Genomic DNA, 17,965 nt, shown 5'->3' with positions numbered 1-17,965 from the left:
AAGAAAATTATGGCAAAGATCAATAAAACTAAAAGCTGGTTCTTTGAGAAGATAAACAAAATTGATAAATCATTAGCCAGACTCATCAAGAAAAAGAGGGAGAGGACTCAAATCAATATTATTAGAAATGAAAAAGGAGAAGTTACAACAGACACCACAGAAATACAAAGCATCATAAGAGACTACTACAAGCAACTCTATGCCCATAAAATGGACAACCTGGAAGAAATGGACAAATTCTTAGAAAGTTATAACCTTCCAACACTGAAGAAATAGAAAATATGGACAGACCAATCACAAGCACTGAAATTGAAACTGTGATTAAAAATCTTCCAGCAAACATAAGTCCAGGAGCAGATGGCTTCACAAGTGAATTCTATCAAACATTTATAGAAGAGCTAACACCCATCCTTCTCAAACTCTTCCAAATAACTGCAGAGGAAGGAACGCTCCCAGACTCATTATATGAGGCCACAAACACCCTGATACCAAAACCAGACAAAGATACGACAAAAAAAGAAAATTACAGACGAATATCACTGATGAACATAGATGCAAAAATCCTCAACAATATACTAGCAAACAGAATCCAACAGCACATTAAAAGAATCATACACCATGATCAACTGGGATTATCCCAGGGATGCAAGGATTCTTAAATATATGCCAATCAATCAACGTGATACACCATATTAATGAACTGAAGAATAAAAACCATATGATCATCTAAATAGATACATAAAAAGCTTATGACAAAATTCAACACCCATTTATGACAAAAACTCTACAGAAAGTGGACATAGAGGGAACCTACCTCAACATAATAAAGGCCATATATGACAAATCCACAGCAAACATGATTCTCAATGGTGAAAAACTGAAAGCATTTCCTCTAAGATCAGGAACAAGAAAAGGATGTCCACTCTTGCCACTATTATTCAACGTAGTTTTGGAAGTCCTAGCCACAGCAATAGGAGAAGAAAAAGAAATAAAAGGAATCCAAATTGGAAAAGAAGAAGTAAAACTGTCACTGTTTCCAGATGACATGATACTATATATAGATAATCCTAAATATGCCACCAGAAAACTACTAGAGCTAATCAATGAATCTGGTAAAGTTGCAGGATAAAAGATTAATGCACAGAAATCTCTTGCATTCCTATACACTAACAATGAAATATCAGAAAGAGGAATTAAGGAAGCAATCCCATTCACCATTGCAACAAAAAGAAAATAATACCTAGGAATAAACCTACCTAAGGAGGTAAAAGACCTGTACTCAGAAAACTATAAGACACTGATGAGAGAAATCAAAGATGACACAAACAGATGGAGAGATATACCATGTTCTTGGATTGGAAGACTCAATATTGTGAAAATGACGATACTACCCAAAGCAATCTACAGATTCAATGCAATCCCTATCAAACTACCAATGGCATTTTTTACAGAACTAGAACAAAAAGTCTTAAAATTTATATGGAGACACAAAAGACCCCAAATAGCCAAAGCAATCTTCAGGGAAAAAACCGGAGCTGGAAGAATCAGACTCCCTGACTTCAGATTACACTTCAGATTACACTACAAAGTTACAGTAATCAAGACAATATGGTCTTGGCCAAATACAGAAATACAAATCAATGGAACAGGATGGAAAGCCCAGAGATAAACCCACACACATATGGTCACCCTATTTTTGGTAAAGGAGGCAAGACTATACAATGGAGAAAAGACAGCCTCTTCAATAAGTGGTGCTGGGAAAACTGCACAGCTACATGTAAAAGAGTGAAATTAGAACACCATACACAAAAATAAACTCAAAATGTATTAGAGACGTAAATGTTAAGACCGGACACTATAAAACTCTTAGAGGAAAACATAGGAAGAACATTCTTTGACATAAATCACAGCAAGATCTTTTTTGATCCACCTCCTAGAGTAATGGAAATAAAAACAAAAATAAACAAATGGCACCTAATGAAACTTAAAAGCTTTTTCACAGTATAGGAAACCATAGACAAGACAAAAAGACAACCCTCAGAATGGGAGAAAATATTTGCAAACGAATCAACGGACAAAGGACTAATCTCCAAAATATATAAACAGCTCATACAGCTCAATATTAAAAAAAACAAACAACCCAATCCAAAAATGGGCAGAAGACCTAAATAGACATTTCTCAAAAGAAAACATACAGATGGCCAAGAAGCACATGAAAAGCTCCTCAACATCACTAATTATCAGAGAAATGCAAATCAAAACTACCATGAGGTATCACCTCACACCAGTTAGAATGGGCATCATCAGAAAATCTACAAACAACAAATGCTGCAGAGGGTGTGAAGAAAAGGGAACCCTCTTGCACTGTTGGTGGGAATGTAAATTGATAAAGCCATTATGGAGAACAGTATGGAGGCTCCTTAAAAAACTAAAAATAAAATTACCATATGACCCTGCAATCCCACTACTGGGCATATACCCAGAGAAAACCATAATTCAAAAAGGTACATGCGGAGTTCCCTGGTGGCGCAATGGTTAAGAATCCGCCTGCCAATGCAGGGGACACGGGTTCAAGCCCTGGTTCTGGAAGATCCACATGCGACAGAGCAATTAAGCCTGTGTGCCACAACTACCGAGCCCACATGCCACAACTACTGGAGGCTGCGTGCCTAGAGCCCATACTCTGCAACAAGAGAAGCCACTGCAATGAGAAGCCCATGCACCACAACAATGAGTACCACCTGCTGACCACAACTAGAGAAAAGGCCGCGCCCAGCAACGAAGACCCAACGCAGCCAAAAATAAATAAATAAATAAATTTATTTTTAAAAAAAGGAAATATACATGCACCCCATTGTTCATTGCAGCACTATTTACAATAGCCAGGTCATGGAATCAACCAAAATGCCCATTGACAGATCAATGGATGAAGGATGTGGTAAATATATACAATGGAATATTACTCAGCCATAAAAAGGAACGAAATTGGGTCATTTGTAGAGATGTGGATGTACCTAGAGACTGTCATACAGAGTGAAGTAAGTCAGAAAGAGAAAAACAAATATCGTATATTAACACATATATGTGGAACCTATAAAAATGGTACAGATGAACCAGTCTGCAAGGCAGAAAGAGGGACAAGATGTAGAGAACAAACATATGGACCCCAAGAGGGGAAAGTGGGGTGGGGTGGGGGGATGCATTGGGAGATTGGGACTGACATGTATACACTAATATGTATAACATAGATAACTAATAAGAACCTGCTGTATAAAAATTAATAAATATAACACTTCACTGTAAAGCAATTATACTCCAATAAAGATGTTAAAAATAATAATAATAAATAAATAAAATTAAATTAAAAAAAATACAACTAAAGCCACTCATTAGAAACCCACGTTTGGGGGTTTGTGCTGTTGGAGCTATGCTGTGCCTCACAGGAGCACCAGTCTCACAGAAGATTTTCCAATGCTGTCTGCTCCCCCAAAGAAAGACTCTAGCACCACCAAATAGAAAAGTTACTAATATGGAAACAGATGTTCCTAAGAATACTCCTGGAAATCTATGGATATGAAACACATGCCACATATATTTAGTTATAAAAATAAAAAATCTTATTTTTATCTAGCAACTATTTATTTCCAGAAAGTGACTAAGTGCTGCAATCAAGTCATACCTGACTTAAAAAAAAAAAACTGAGACATTGAGCTGTCTAACCCACAAAAGAAGTATCTATTAATAATTCAACTCCAATTGCTATGTATATTTCCTGGCAGGCTGGCTCCTGACTAAAAGCACCAGCTTTATTTTCCTGATTGGCTTAGGACATATAGTTCTGCAGCACAGGAATCTTACCACTGAAAGATGTTTCATTTTTGTCTGGACTGGAATACATAAGATGTTCTTTTGGATTACTCAAAGTAGCATATTAAAACAGGTCTTTCTCATGCAACTTGACCAGATATTTAAAAAAAAAAAACAAAGCATCACCTCTGAAAAACTAGTATAAAACCAGGTTTAAAAAGCACCTAGGGAAGTAGGTGATTCTACTCAAATGTGGATATTCGATTGCTAATTTCATTCCAATTAAAGTGTAACTGAGAATATGCCTCTACAAATTATAGTGCAGGTTTTGTGCTTGCCTTGTACTGCCACCTGGTGGTTTCCTGCTTGTACTAATATCAGACTTGTAAGGAATTTCCTGAATTAGCATTCACTTAGCAGTTTCTTTGCAGTATCACTGTCATTGACAAGTCAGTACTTCTGTAAGATCTCTAAAATGGTGATGCAGAAGAGATTGCACATAAAGTCTCTGGTAACTAAGTTAAGACGAACCCCATCTTATTCAAACACATCATTTATATACGAACACAATAAGCATAATGATTAGTAAATTAATAATAATAAATCTGGAAGAAAAAAATTTAAGCCCAATCACACCACATAAGAAGAACAAAATGAAAGAAAGAGACAAAGCCTCTTTAAACATAGGCCTGCCGAGCTTTTAGTAATAAATAAATAAATAGGACTTCCCTGGTGGCACAGTGGTTAAGAATCCACCTGCCAATGCAGGGGACATGGGTTCAAGCCCTGGTCCTGGAAGATCCCACATGCCGCGGAGTAACTAAGCCCATGCTCCACAGCTACCGAGCCTGCGCTCTAGAGCCCAGGAGCCACAACTACTGAGCCCGCGTGCTGCAACTACTTAAGCCCACGCACCTAGAGCCTGTGCTCCCCAACAAAAGAAGCCACCGCAGTGAGAAGCCCGTGCACCACAACAAAGAGCAGCCCCTGCTCGATGCAACCAGAGAAAACCCGCGGGCAGCAACAAAGACCCAACGTAGTCAAAAATAAATAAATTTATTTTTTAAAAAAATATATATGAATATCAGAAAACCAAACCGGAAATTTAGGGGTTTGTATTTATGCAAATGAGTAGTGTTACAAAAATATTTTTCATAGAATCCCTTAAGGTATTAATACTTCTTGATATATTTCAGAACTCATGTTTCTCTTTTGTGAAATTTCTCTTTTTGGTTTAGGTCCCACAGTGTTCTCAGCATTCAAAAGATTAACATGAATATTTTATTATTAAGCATTATATTTGTTAGATTATACCTATTATAAGAATTTGGCCTGTAGATACATGGAATTTCCCTTTAATTACTGAAGATAAAGAAGTTTTAAATTTTGCCAAATCAAGATTATCAATTAGTGTTTTACTCCTTCCATTTATTTATTTTTTTAAATAAAGATAATTTATTAATTTGAAAGGTAATACTTTCTCATGGCCAAAACTAGGAAAGTCTCTCTACTGCAACACCATTCCTTGTAACCACTTTCTTCCAGAAACTGCCGCTGATTGTTAAGTTTAGGAAATCCTTTGTACAATCAAACAAATGTTTTCACTTAGCCTTTCTGTTAGTTGATTTTTTGTTCCATTTAATTCCTTAAACTACACAGGCCTTATTTTGATTTATATCAAGTAATATTCTTATTTTTTCCAAAATGACAAATCCCTCTTGCCAGTGACAGGTGTGGGTCAAAGCCCTTCCTTCTCTGCTGATTTGTGATGCTTGCTTTAAGACACATTAAGATGTAACATACAGCACGAACTGTTATCAGTTATATCTTCCATTCCATTGACAGTGAGTGCCTGTGTCAATACCACGCTGAGTTAATTACCTTATAAAGTTGAGAATGTTTTAATATTTAAGTTTAGAATATTTGTTTAACATTTAGTGTTAAGTAAGGAGTTAGTCCTCCACCATTACTCTACTTTTTCTAAATTTTTTCTGGCTATTCTCATCAGTTTCTTATTCCAAATGAACTTCAGAATAATTTTGTGAAGTTCCCAAACAATTTAACCAAGTTACTTTAATAAAGAGACTCTGTGAGAATTGCTCTAAATTATAAATTATTTAGGGAAGAATTATTACCTTTACAGATAGCTTGTTAGTAGAAAAACAGGCTTAGTGATAAGCCTTCCAACGCTCTTAAGCTGGACCGCTTTTCAAGGAACAAATTGATGAAGAAACTCAAACTGGGTTTTGTGCCTGCAATGTGGCAGGAGGCATGCAGAGAAATCCCCTAATTCAGATTAATTTAAAATGCTGGATAAAATATTTTAAAATATCTTTCTAAATGCATGGCTGAGTTGGTTGAAAAATAAGGGAAGTCCTCAGGGGCCACACATAAGAGATAGCATGAACCCAAATTAAGTCCTGGAGCTGGCATTTGCCTGGGACATCTACCTACCTATCCCTGGTGGCTTGCGGCTAGGCTTCATAGGGCCAGTTGGGAGTTAGGACATCAGGCCTGAACAAGTGGAAAGTAGAACTAATGACCTGTGCATAAAGTTGTGACCCCTGAAAGGTAACACCCCCAGTAAGTGAATTAGGTACGGTGCGGGGGTGGGAGTGAATCACCCTACAGAGAGAAATAGTGGAGATAATTAACCCACTTATTATTAAGAAGGACAAAATGGGGGAAACGTTTCCCTTGAAAGTGACTAACACCAGCCCTCCCTCATGCAGGAGACAGCACAGCCTATTCTGCGTGGAATGGATGAGACAGTCTGACAGTGCTCCCAGGGTATCAAGTGCCCCAAATGCCTAGCAACACCATACATAAATCTTTTCTAGAGGAACACACCCAAATGATTATCACAACTTAGTTTCCAAAGAACATATGCTTACAGTTTAAAAACAAAACATAAACCTATAAGGAAACAACACGTGACAGTGAGTGGAAACAGTTAAGACAATGCCAATTTTTGACCTTGAGAATATCTAAATGAGTGTGTTTATATTTAAATATAAATCTCTAATATACTTTTTGAGAAATAAAAGGGAGTACCTAACAAAGGAACAAAAGATATCACAAGTAACCTACATCTTTGAAAAAGAACCAAAGAGAAATGCTAGAAAAATAATTTCTAATAATTGACATTAGAAACTCAGTATAGGATCTGGCTCAAGATAGCAATGCAAGAGGCTCCTAAGCTCATCCTGCCACAGACACATGGAATCAACAGCTACATACGAAACAACTCCCTCTGAAGGAAATCCAGAAACTACCTGACTCCTACTCAATGGGCAAATGAGAAAAAACCCACATCAAGATAAGTAGGAGAAGCTGAGAAACAATCTCGCCATAAACCCCACCCCTGGTGCAGCAACACCCAACTGGGAGGGAACTCACTACTCCCAGCTTCTTCCTAAGGAGTGAGGGATTTAGACACCCCCAATCTGGTGCCCCAACTTTTAAGACCTCCACCTGAGAGACAGGTGCCCGCAAGACCGGTGGGGCTTGCATCCGTAAGACCTACAAGGCCATAGGGATCTAAAAGATAGTTCATAAAGGGCTCCCTCAGACTCACAATGGCTAACCCCCCAGGCCCAGCACAGAACCAGCAGACTGAAACCTGCCCAGTCTTTCCAGAAAAGAGGCCTATTTGCATACTTTGATAGCTATGACCTGAGGGGTAGGCTTCTAATCTAACACATATCAAGGGGCTGACTGCATTTTTTGCTCCCTTCCCCCTACAATTAATGTTTTTGACATGATATCTTACAACTTTTTGTTTTGTATATCCCTTAACTACTCACTGTAGATATAGATGATTTTACTACTTGTACTTTAACTTTCCTACTGCTTTGTAATCAACAGAGTTGATTAACTATGTTTACTGTATATTTGCCTTTACCAGTGAGCTTTTTCCTATTGTAATTTTCACATTTCTAGTAGTGGCCTTTTGTTTTTCCCTTCATTTCTTACAAAGCTGGTTTGGTGGTGCTGAACACTTTTAGCTTTTGCTTGTCCATAAAACTTTTCATGTCCCCATCAAATCTGAATGTAAGCTCTGCTGGGTAGAGTACTCTTAGTTGTAGGCTTTTCCCTTTCATCACTTTAAATATATCATGCCACTCCCTTCTAGCCTGCAGAGTTTCTGCTGAAAAGTCAGCTGGTAGCCCTAGGTGAGTTCCCTTATAGGAAACTTGTTACTTTTCCACTGCTACTTTTAATATCCTCTCTTTAACTTTCCTTTTTTTTTTTTTTTTTTTTTTTTTTTGCGGTACGCAGGCCTCTCACTGCTGTGGCCTCTCCCGTTGCGGAGCACAGGCTCCGGACGCACAGGCTCAGCGGCCATGGCTCACGGGCCCAGCCGCTCCGTGGCACGTGGGATCTTCCCGGACCGGGGCACGAACCCGCATCCCCCATATCGACAGGCGGACTCTCAACCACTGCGCCACCAGGGAAGCCCACTTTTTCCCATTTTAATTAAAATGTGTCTTGGTGTGATCCTCTTTAGGCTGATCTTGTTTGGGACTCTCTGTGCTTCCTGGACCAACAAATTTCAAAACACGGCACAATGGATACATTCCTCAGAAGGATAACTTACCAAAACTGCCTAAAGAAAAAACCTGAATGCTTCTACAACCATTAAAGAAATTATTTCAGTAGTTTAAAATCTTCCTACAAAGAAAATACTAGATCGAGAAAGTTCTAAAAGCGAGGTTTATTTTTTAATTCTGACATTAAATTTTTCAGAGAAGAGGAAAAGTTTTCCAACTAATTTTATAAAGCTAGTATAGGCATACTCCTCAGAACATTTCCCTGATTAATGTTTTCCCAATAAATTAACTCTTGTATTTAATACTCCAACATCATATAACATATATCATTCAAAACAACATTTCAACAGCGTATATAGGAAATAATATATTTAGGACCCAAAACTCAATACATTTTTACCAGTAACAAAAACAACAACAACAAAGGTGTGGGAAATGCCCTGAGTTACATTACAAACACAACTGGCAATATGTTCTCAGCATCATGTGTCAGGAAATCAAAAAACACACTGAATATCAATGAAGGGGATATTCACATAGATGCCAGTAGTGATAAAAGAAGCACTAAAGTATCATCCTCAGTGTGAATCATTCTCTGTCACATTTCCATAGTGCCTTTCATGTTTCATATTACCCTTTTTTCCCCTAGTTTTGTATTATAAGAACCAAAAAAGCTGAGGAAATGTTAAAGATTAATGAAAAAGAAGCAAACCAAGCAGAAAAGCAGTAACAATGAAAGAGAATATGTTACTGCTGACAAAGCAACTATTTGTTAACAACTATATTGTTTGGTGATCAGGAAGTGAAGTTATAGACATTTACAGCCTAATGTTATAGTTTGTTATTTAATTGAGGTTTGTTTACTATATTTTAGTTACATTTTAGGAAATTGGTTTGGGTTAACAAGTAACTCATTATAATTTTACCATTTAAAACAGAGGGCAATAGGCTCTCAATTAATATTTTTGCATAGAACATCTGATTTTCAGAAACAAATTACTAATATTAAGTAGATATCTGTATAATTCTAATATCAAAACTATCAAAGACAGTATGAGAAAGATAATCACAGTCCCCTCTTGTCCGTAAACATAAATTCTAAACAGAATATTTTTTGAAATGACAAGTTTGGTTTCTTCCAGAAATGTAAGATTGGTTCAACATTAGAAAATGTATTAATGCAATTCACCTCATAAACACATTGCAGGAAAAAACCCTATGTTCATCTCAATAGAGGCAGGAAAAAAACTTTTAATAAAATTCAACATTCACTCATGATTAAAAAAAAAAAACTGCTAGCAAACTAAAAATAGGGCACTTCCCTAACCCAATAAACAAGAAATGCATTAAAATGTTATACACGTCATACATACATGCTGAAACTTTAAGAGCATTCCTTTAAAGCCGTGAACAAGACAAGGATGTCTATTATCACTCTATTCAACATTGCCCTAGATGTCTTAGTCTCAGCATTCACACACACACACGTGTGCATGATCACACAGTATAAGTAGAAAGCAAGCTTCCACAGATGATATGATCGTTTAAAGGGAAAATCCAAAGAAAATCTACAAATGCTTCTAAATTATAAAAAGTATTCAAATTATTTAATATCTATTGCATATTAAATCAGATCCCTAACACCCAACATAAACAAAATGTCAACCGCATATGGATTAAGCACTTTAAAATGAAATGTGCACCACTTATATGCAAAATCTTACTTATGCTCCTGATGAGAAAACTGGAATGGCACAAGGAGTGGGGTAAGAAAAACAGCCCACTTCTCACTCTCCACCCCTTACAGGGTGCATTATTCTCTTGCTGCCATAACAAATTAACACAAATTTAGCAGCTTAAAACAACACAAATTTATTATCACAGCTCTGTAGGTTGGAATTCTGTCACGGGTCTCACTGGGCTAAAATCAAGGCATCAGTAGGGCTGTGTTCTTTTCTGGAGACTCCAGGGGAGAATCTGCTTCCACGTACATTCAGGTGGTTGGCAGAATTCAGTTCCATGCTGCTGCAGAAATGAAGTTTCTGTTTCCTTGCTGTCTGTCAACCGAGGGCCATTCCCAGCTTCTAGAGGCTGTCTGTATTCTTTGGCTTCAAGGATCTTCTCCTTCCATCTTCACAGCTAACAATGGGAGGTTGAGTCCCGTTCCTGCCTTCTCTTCTGACACATCCCTGACTCCCCACTTTTCCTCTTCGTTTTTTATCTCCTCATCTCATGGTCCCTCACGTTAATCATATCTGCAAAGCCCCCTTTTTACTATGTAATGGAACACATTCACAGGTTCTGGGGATTAGCATGTGGACACCTTTGAGGGACCATTAGTCTGCCTACCATACAGAACAAGGAAACTGGGTCTGTTCCACGTTTGCACTAACACTGTATGTCGTTTGTACATCTTTCCGTAACGCCTCTGCTCCAACAGGGTAGAAAATATCCCCCTTTTCTCACGTCCTTTCTGCTTGTGTTGGCTGAATTACTGAATTTTCCTTCCCAGGCTACGTGAGGTCAAAGCAGACAGGAAGATGAAGAATTTAGAATTAATTTCCTAACACCAACATTATCCAATAATTGAAACAAATGCCTCCTCTCTATCTGTTCTTGAACCATCCAGAGTTTAGGGACGAGTTACAAGGGGCAGATAGGAAAGAATGGGGTGGGAACAAAATGTCAAGCCATTAAAAGAAAAACGGCAGCATAGTTCCCCCTTCCTTAAGAACTCAACCCAAGAAGTTTCCATACCTGGGGTGGCAGTCAACAAGGAGAGTCTAGCTCGTGAGAGTCATTAATTGGGTGTCACTATGTCCAATACAGTGTGAGATAATTCAACAAACCTTCCTTAATTCTTTAAACTAACCTATGTGGTACATAGGTAAAGGTATTATCATGTAAAATAGGAACCCTGGGCTTACAGAGGTGGTCATATACCCAAAAGCACAAGCGTCAAAGAGCTGGATCGAAACCTAGGTCTGCTGGCTGCTCAAGCCCAAGGAAATTTCCTCTCCCTGACTTTCCCTAGCAAGAAGGCAAGACTGAAGTTTGTTATAATCCTCAAACGGTACCCTTCAGTGTATTCAAATGACACTCTTTGAGGTGTCATTCCCCTTCCCCAACCTTTCTCTCCCCAGATGTTACAGAGAATTCCTGATGAAGGACTCAGTTATTTACCTCCTTATTATCATACACATTTACTTCTGTATGGTCACTGTCCCTATTGTCCCAACAGTGATGTTATCATTGAGGCCAGTCCTCGTGTGATGATCACCGGGCTATGGGCTTGAATTTTCTTTTTCTTTTCTTCTTCCTTCCTTCCTTTCCTTTCTTTCTTTCCTCTTTCTCTCTCTCTTTTTTTCCTTTCTTTCCTCCCTCCCTCTCTGTCTCTTTCCTCCCTCCCTCTTTCTTTTTCTTTCCCTTCCTTCCTTCCTTCCTCCCTCCCTCCCTTTCTTCCCCTCCCTCCCTCTCTTTCTTTCTGCAATAAGCTTCAAAGAAACAAAGCAAGGTGCTGGGATGTGGTCTCTCTGGGTGAGTCTCTATAGGACTCACAGGTGCAAGGAGACCCAGGTGCTAACACACAGTCCTAATCACCGCAGTCTTTATCCCTTCAAGGAGTTATGGTTATCAGCAAGAAAGTAATTAACTATCTCTGCTTTCTTTCGGTGGTAATAATCAATTCTAAACTTCCAGCATAAAATCCCAACTCCTTACCACAGGTACAAAGCCCTACATGATTCGCTCCTGCCTGTCTCTTCCACTGCCTCGGACGCCGCCTTGCGCTCCACACGCGGCTCCAGTCACGCGGGCCAAGGTCTAGCTTCTGAGCACCTGAAAGGTGACTAGTCTGAACTGAAATGTACTGGAAGCATAAAATACACACTGAGGGCTTCCCTGGTGGCGCAGTGGTTGAGAATCTGCCTGCCAATGCAGGGGGCACGGGTTCGAGCCCTGGTCTGGGAAGATCCCACATGCCGCGAAGCAACTAGGCCCGTGAGGCACAACTACTGAGCCTGCGCGTCTGGAGCCTGTGCTCCGCAACGAGAGGCCGCGACAGTGAGAGGCCCGCGCACCGCGATGAAGAGTGGCCCCCCACTCGCCGCAACTAGAGAAAAGCCCCCGCACAGTAACGAAGACCCAACACAGCCATAAATAAATAAATAAATCTTAAAAAAATAAAATAAAATACACACTGGATTTTCAAAACCTAGTAGGCATATAAGAATGTAAGGTATATCACTAATAATTTTATAGTGACCACATGTTGAAATGGTTATACTTAGAACATGTTGAGTTCCTCTTAATTTAACTTGTTCCTTTTTAATGTGGCATTTCTAAAATTTTAAAATGACATTCGTGGCTCACACGAGATTCCTACCAGACAGCACGGCTCTATCACATTTTCCCCTCCTTTGTTTCCTTGGCCCTTACACTATCTGGACTTAACAGTGTCCACGTTACCTGTTTAGTGTCTTTCTCACCCAACTAGAACGTAAGACAGGAACTCTGCCTCATTCACATCGGATTCTCAGGCATTTAGAACAGCGTGAAGCACAGTTAAGTACTCAATAAATATTTCTGGAATTAATGACCTTACTCTTCCTCAGCTGGAGACGGTGAGCTCTGTCTGTCCTCTCCCAGAACACGAGGTCTCAAGTCTTTTGGGCTACACCCGCAGCTCAGCGCTGACCGTGTGCTCTTGACACCGGGTGGAGGGGTGGTTGGGTATCCACACTGGAAAAACGCGCCTCCCGCGCGGAAAAAGCTTCCCGCCCGACGCCCCCGCTTTCAGCGAACTCGCGCTCCTCAGAACTCTTTTCCCCGGGCAGCCCCGCCCCTCGGCCCATCAATGGGCACTTCGCCCTCCGGCCGCACGGCGGCGTCTCGCCGGGACGCGGCGGCCGATGGTACAGTCCGTCCTCCCCGCGCGCCTCGAGCAGTGGGTCCTTCCAGTCATAGAAAAGCATTGTGGGTAAAGCCGCACGTTCTTTCTAACCTCACCTCTCTTTCAACCTGTACGGCGGCGGAGGTTTGGATGGTCCCGGGCATGTGGCCGCTTGGCCTCCGACGGCTGGGGCGCAGGGCAGGAGCGCGCGGCCGCCCTGAGCCTAGTGAGGCTGGCGCCGCGGCCGGGCCGGGTCCGAGGCTCCCGGTTCCTGAACGCGTGTAGGACAGCGGCCTGGTCTGGCCTCCGCCACGTTGTCGGTGAGACCTCAGAAAGCCCAGAAGCGGCCCCCGGTCTGTGTTCCCATGCCGGGAGATGCGGCGAGGGGGTGAGGGCTTTGGGGTCGATTGGTCATCGACTGTATGTCAGGGAATTTTTAATAGACGCGGGGGTTTCTTGCGTGTGACAGGGAAAGGCCTCACCGTATAACGGCACGTATGCCTACCTTGTCACGGTGGGAAATCAGGTCATCGCAGAAGTGCCATTTCAGATTTAGTTCTTGATAACTGTGTCCTGGTGCAGAACTTGGCGGAAATCGAATGACCATCACCAGCTCTGCAGGCGAGTTTTCATGTTCCTGCAGAACAGATCAGTTGCCTGGAAATTTTAAGGTTTCAGCCATTTGAAAGACGTTAATTTGGTGTTCGTTACCTAGTCGGATGTTGAGTCGTAAAGGAAACTGTAGAGCTGGGCTTAGTTCTTCTCCCAGGTCATCAACACAACAGTTCATCTCAGCCAGCTGTTTTGGGGACCGCAGCTTTGTGCCGCACAGCATTCCTTACGCGGTTTTCTTGCCGCCTTTGTGTTGCCCGTTCACTTTTGGAAACTAGTGGATGAGGTGTCAAAAAAGGCGTAAATCAAACACTTGTGCAGCCTTTTCCTGCCCTAGTATTTGACATCTTTGGTGTAGGAGCTGCACAAGTAACAGTTATACTCCTATATTATGTACACATGTGGTTTTGATTCTGCCAACGTTAAGTGTATGTTTCTCTTAATAGGTTTTAATTTTTGTTCAGGTGAAAGATGGACGCTTGAAGCATAGACTGCTGCTAGCTGACTACTTACTATCTGGGAGCACAAAGATGATCTAAGGTAGGGTGATAGTTTTGAATTAGAAGTTGTCATACAGCAGTTATTTGTGATGTGAATTTTATCTTTCTAGATTGGGGGGCCTTCTCTAGTGGGTATTAATTAGTTATTAAGGGTTCACTAGTGTTAGTACTGCCGCATCTGTAAACAAATAGTTAACTGCAAATGGGATAGCTTCTTCCCAGTTTGTCATGAAATCTTTACATGATTTTATGTGAATTGTAAAAAACCACTTGCCAGATCTCAGGCATGTTTTATGTTGACATTTAAAGTCCAGAAGTGCATAACTTAATCCAGCGAAGAAGCATGTGCTGAAAGTTTTTAAGATGTGGTGCGTGTAAATGTCAAATTGAGTGCCTTATTTTTCTTTTTAGGATGTCCTCGGTGAGGAACTTGACAACTTGATCTTCGAGAGTTGCTTAGGGTATTTACAATTTCCAGGATTGCTAAAAAAAATACTGCTTTTGGATAGTCTATAAATGTACATCTAAAACAGTGGGGCTATAAATAAAATAATTTAATGTGCTTCTTGGAGGTTTGTGTGCTAAGTGATTAACTGCCAGAAAATAGCATTTTTTTACTGAAGGATCATAGGGAGGGTACCTCCCTCTTCCAGCAACTTCAAAATTATGTTAAATCTCAGCTGTTAAGATTAACATTCAGTGATAGCGATCACTGATAGCCTCATGAAATATAGGCTTATGCTAGGCTCCAAGGAGAAACACGTGCTTTCTTGTAGTGCCTCTTGCGTGATGAAGTGAATTAGACTATTTGGTTTCTAGGTCACAGGTGTGCTGTATGTTACTGCATTTTTTTTTTAAGCTAAAAGCAAATCTGCCTTCACTTTGCAGGAAAGAACAAATAGTGTATTCGGGCATTCAAAATATTTATTGAAAGCACTGAACTAGGAGCTGGGAACACAATGGTGCACAAACACAGTTCCTCCCTTTGGAAGCTTACCTTTGTTTAAATGGAGGAAATGTCATCACAATTGAAAACTTCGTGAGACAAATTCCATGTATGATAGGATTTGACCCAGTCAGGGAAACCTGAGAAGGCAGTTAGGACTAAGGGTAGGTAAGTATTTATGCAAGGCAAAGCTGACCCCGTGCCATGTACAGAGGCCTTGAACAAAAAAAATGGGTATGACCATAAGTCCAGATTTCTGACTATTGTAGCTTCTTTCCCTCTAAGTGTCATCATTTAGGTAAGAGTTGAGTGCTTAATGAGGCTTGAAGGTGGCCATTATGGGAGCTCTGGGTGTTACAAAATGAGGCTGAACAGGTAAGAGGCCAGACCACTTAAGGCTCTGTATAAAGCAAGGGAAAATCCATGATGGAAATGCACATTTGCAAGAAAAGGGGTGCTGATGGGCCAACTGGAGGCTACTACCACTGTCTATGCGAGAGATGACCACCTTGGACCAGGGTGGTGGTAAAGTTAAGGAAGAGAGATAGTTTATAGCAGATAGGAGTTAGTAATAAAGGATGTGTCCATAATGACTGCTAGGTGTGTAGTCTTGTACATTTGCAAATCCAGCTGGGGAGCAGCATTTTCAACTAGCTCTATTTGAATTGCCTTAGAAATCTAAGTGACCCCTTGGTACTACACTGTTTTTTAGTCTAAGCTATAGAAATAAACTGTGGGAATAAATGAGATCCACTGGGGTAGTGGAAGAGGGCCTAGATTTGAGATACTCAACTGGAGAGGTAGAACAGCGTGAGCTGCAAAGGATAGTCAAAATGGTAGAAATGGGAAATGCATGAAAGAAACAAAATATTGTAAGGTAGCCTAAAAGTTAACTTGGATTTGGTGACATGAAGGTGATTTTTGAGGTCCACTTTAGTGGACAGATAATCCTTTTTTTTTTTTTTTTTTTGTGGTATGCGGGCCTCTCACTGTTGTGGCCTCTCCCGTTGCAGAGCACAGGCTCTGGACGCGCAAGCTCAGCGGCAACGGCTCACGGGCCCAGGCAGGTGGACTCTCAACCACTGCACCACCAGGGAAGCCCCTATCCTTTTAAGAAACTTGGAATGGGAGAAAAAAGTGGTAGCTGGAGAAGAATTTGTTGGTGTGAAATTTGGTTCGCTTACTTTTTTTAGATGGTAGTCTAGCTGAGAGAAAGCGGCTGAATATATTAGTACTGGAGAGAGCAGGGATGAGAAGGCTGAAGGAGATGGGCTTGAGAGGAAAGGTAGAGGGAACAGGAGAAAGGGAAGGACTAGGGTTGATGGCAGCCATGGCGAGGCTTGTCTGTTGGGTAAGGAGAAGATGAAAGATGTCCTGCATGAGTATTCCTGTTTTTCCTGTAGACTGCAATCATCTGCAGAGAGGAAACGTCTGAAATAGTATTTGGGGAGAATTAGCCAGGCAGACTGGAAGGGACCATTTCAGGTAGAGGGTCATGAATTTATAAGCTGAGGTCAACTGAAATCCACACATAGCCTTTTTTTTTCTGAAAGCACAAGACAAGGACACTAGAAATTAAAAGCAGCACTTAACAAACTTTTTTTTAACATTTGCAAATAATCGTTGGAACTTAATGCCACAAAATACGGTATTACAAAGAACATGTGAATAAAAATATCTGCAGTGTGAAAGCGATGCTTCAGTCATGCATTTGTGCGCAGGCAGATCCACCCAGAGTTGGGAAGGACCTTTTCATCCCACTTGGTGTGCTACTGCACAGCTAGCCGGCTGCAGTCCAGGATTCCAGAACTTTGAACCGAAGCATCTGGTGTTGGTTGTGGCAGACACAAGATAACTTGGGAGTTTCCAGGAAGGAAAACATGGCATCAAGTGAATAAGTTTTAAAATACTGTCTTTCCAGTTACCAAATAAAAAGGCCCTTAGGCACAAATATACTGTAGTTAAACCTTTAAAAGATGCAACAGACTCCATTATTTTCTTCTGAAGAAACACTTCTGCAGGTCCAAGATACTTGAATAATTATAATTCACAGTTTCAAAGTAAAGGTGGCACACACACCCTTCCCACCCCCCCATCCCTAGCCCTTCACTGGGATTAAGTCTCTATCTTGAGGCGTGAAGCTTGGGTAGTTTTTATTGTTTTTGCTGTGTGTTTTCCAGCCAGATTGCTTGTAGACGTCTGAGATTTTTCTTCAATCAGGCTATCTTTAGACCCGTTTCTTCTCTAGAAAAGAATGCATTTGAAAAATACAGAAAGTAAGATTCAGAGAAGAAACTACAGCCAAATCAATTTTATTAACACAAATACTAAGATTTAAGACATCACGTTGTATTTAGGAAAGGTATGTAATGTCAAAAGCTGTTCAAATATTCCCTTTATTTAAATAGTTATGATAAACAACATGAAGATTATGTTTAAATCTTAAAAAAGTTACTCTGACAGTTACATGCATAACAGATCTTACTCATGAAAACCAGGCATAAATCTCAACCCATTCCCCCAATGAAGTGTTATTTCCATGGTAGTTGCTGCTAACCCAGGCTCTCAGGCCTCCTGCTTTTCCAAGGAGGGGCAGAGAGATGAAGAGCATGGGGAGCTGGGGGTAATTTTTACTTTTCCCTGATTGTATTTTCAG

The 17,965-nt window shown here is 40.4% G+C and overlaps 1 protein-coding gene, 1 long non-coding RNA gene and 1 other non-coding gene across 10 annotated transcripts in view; 2 read left to right on the top strand and 1 right to left on the bottom strand.

The window, feature by feature from the left end:
* Positions 1 to 13,341: 13,341 nt before the first annotated feature.
* LOC132516993 (uncharacterized) lies at positions 13,342 to 14,925 on the top strand. Its single transcript, XR_009539550.1, has 3 exons — positions 13,342 to 13,571; positions 14,328 to 14,403; positions 14,775 to 14,925. It is a non-coding gene; the product is annotated as an uncharacterized LOC132516993 (long non-coding RNA).
* LOC132518938 (small nucleolar RNA SNORA13) lies at positions 14,107 to 14,241 on the top strand. The gene has a single exon (XR_009540051.1). It is a non-coding gene; the product is annotated as a small nucleolar RNA SNORA13 (small nucleolar RNA).
* Positions 14,926 to 15,218: 293 nt separating the features above from the next.
* EPB41L4A (erythrocyte membrane protein band 4.1 like 4A) overlaps positions 15,219 to 17,965 on the bottom strand; it is a 257,679-nt gene continuing 254,932 nt past the window's right edge. For 3 of the 8 annotated variants that reach the window (XM_060143390.1, XM_060143398.1, XM_060143397.1), the window contains one exon: positions 15,221 to 17,553. In XM_060143390.1, coding sequence (XP_059999373.1) covers positions 17,425 to 17,553 — 129 coding nt within the window. In that variant the 3' untranslated portion in view covers positions 15,221 to 17,424. Of the gene's footprint in view, positions 17,554 to 17,965 lie in introns of all 8 variants that reach the window. The other 5 variants (XM_060143393.1, XM_060143395.1, XM_060143396.1 and 2 more) reach the window with 4 other exon arrangements.

The sequence above is a fragment of the Lagenorhynchus albirostris genome, chromosome 3 (genome assembly GCF_949774975.1).
Source record: "Lagenorhynchus albirostris chromosome 3, mLagAlb1.1, whole genome shotgun sequence".
Taxonomy (NCBI): Eukaryota; Metazoa; Chordata; class Mammalia; order Artiodactyla; family Delphinidae; genus Lagenorhynchus; species Lagenorhynchus albirostris.
The sequence above is the reverse complement of the archived record's forward strand: the minus strand, read 5'-3'. Positions and strand labels throughout refer to the sequence as shown.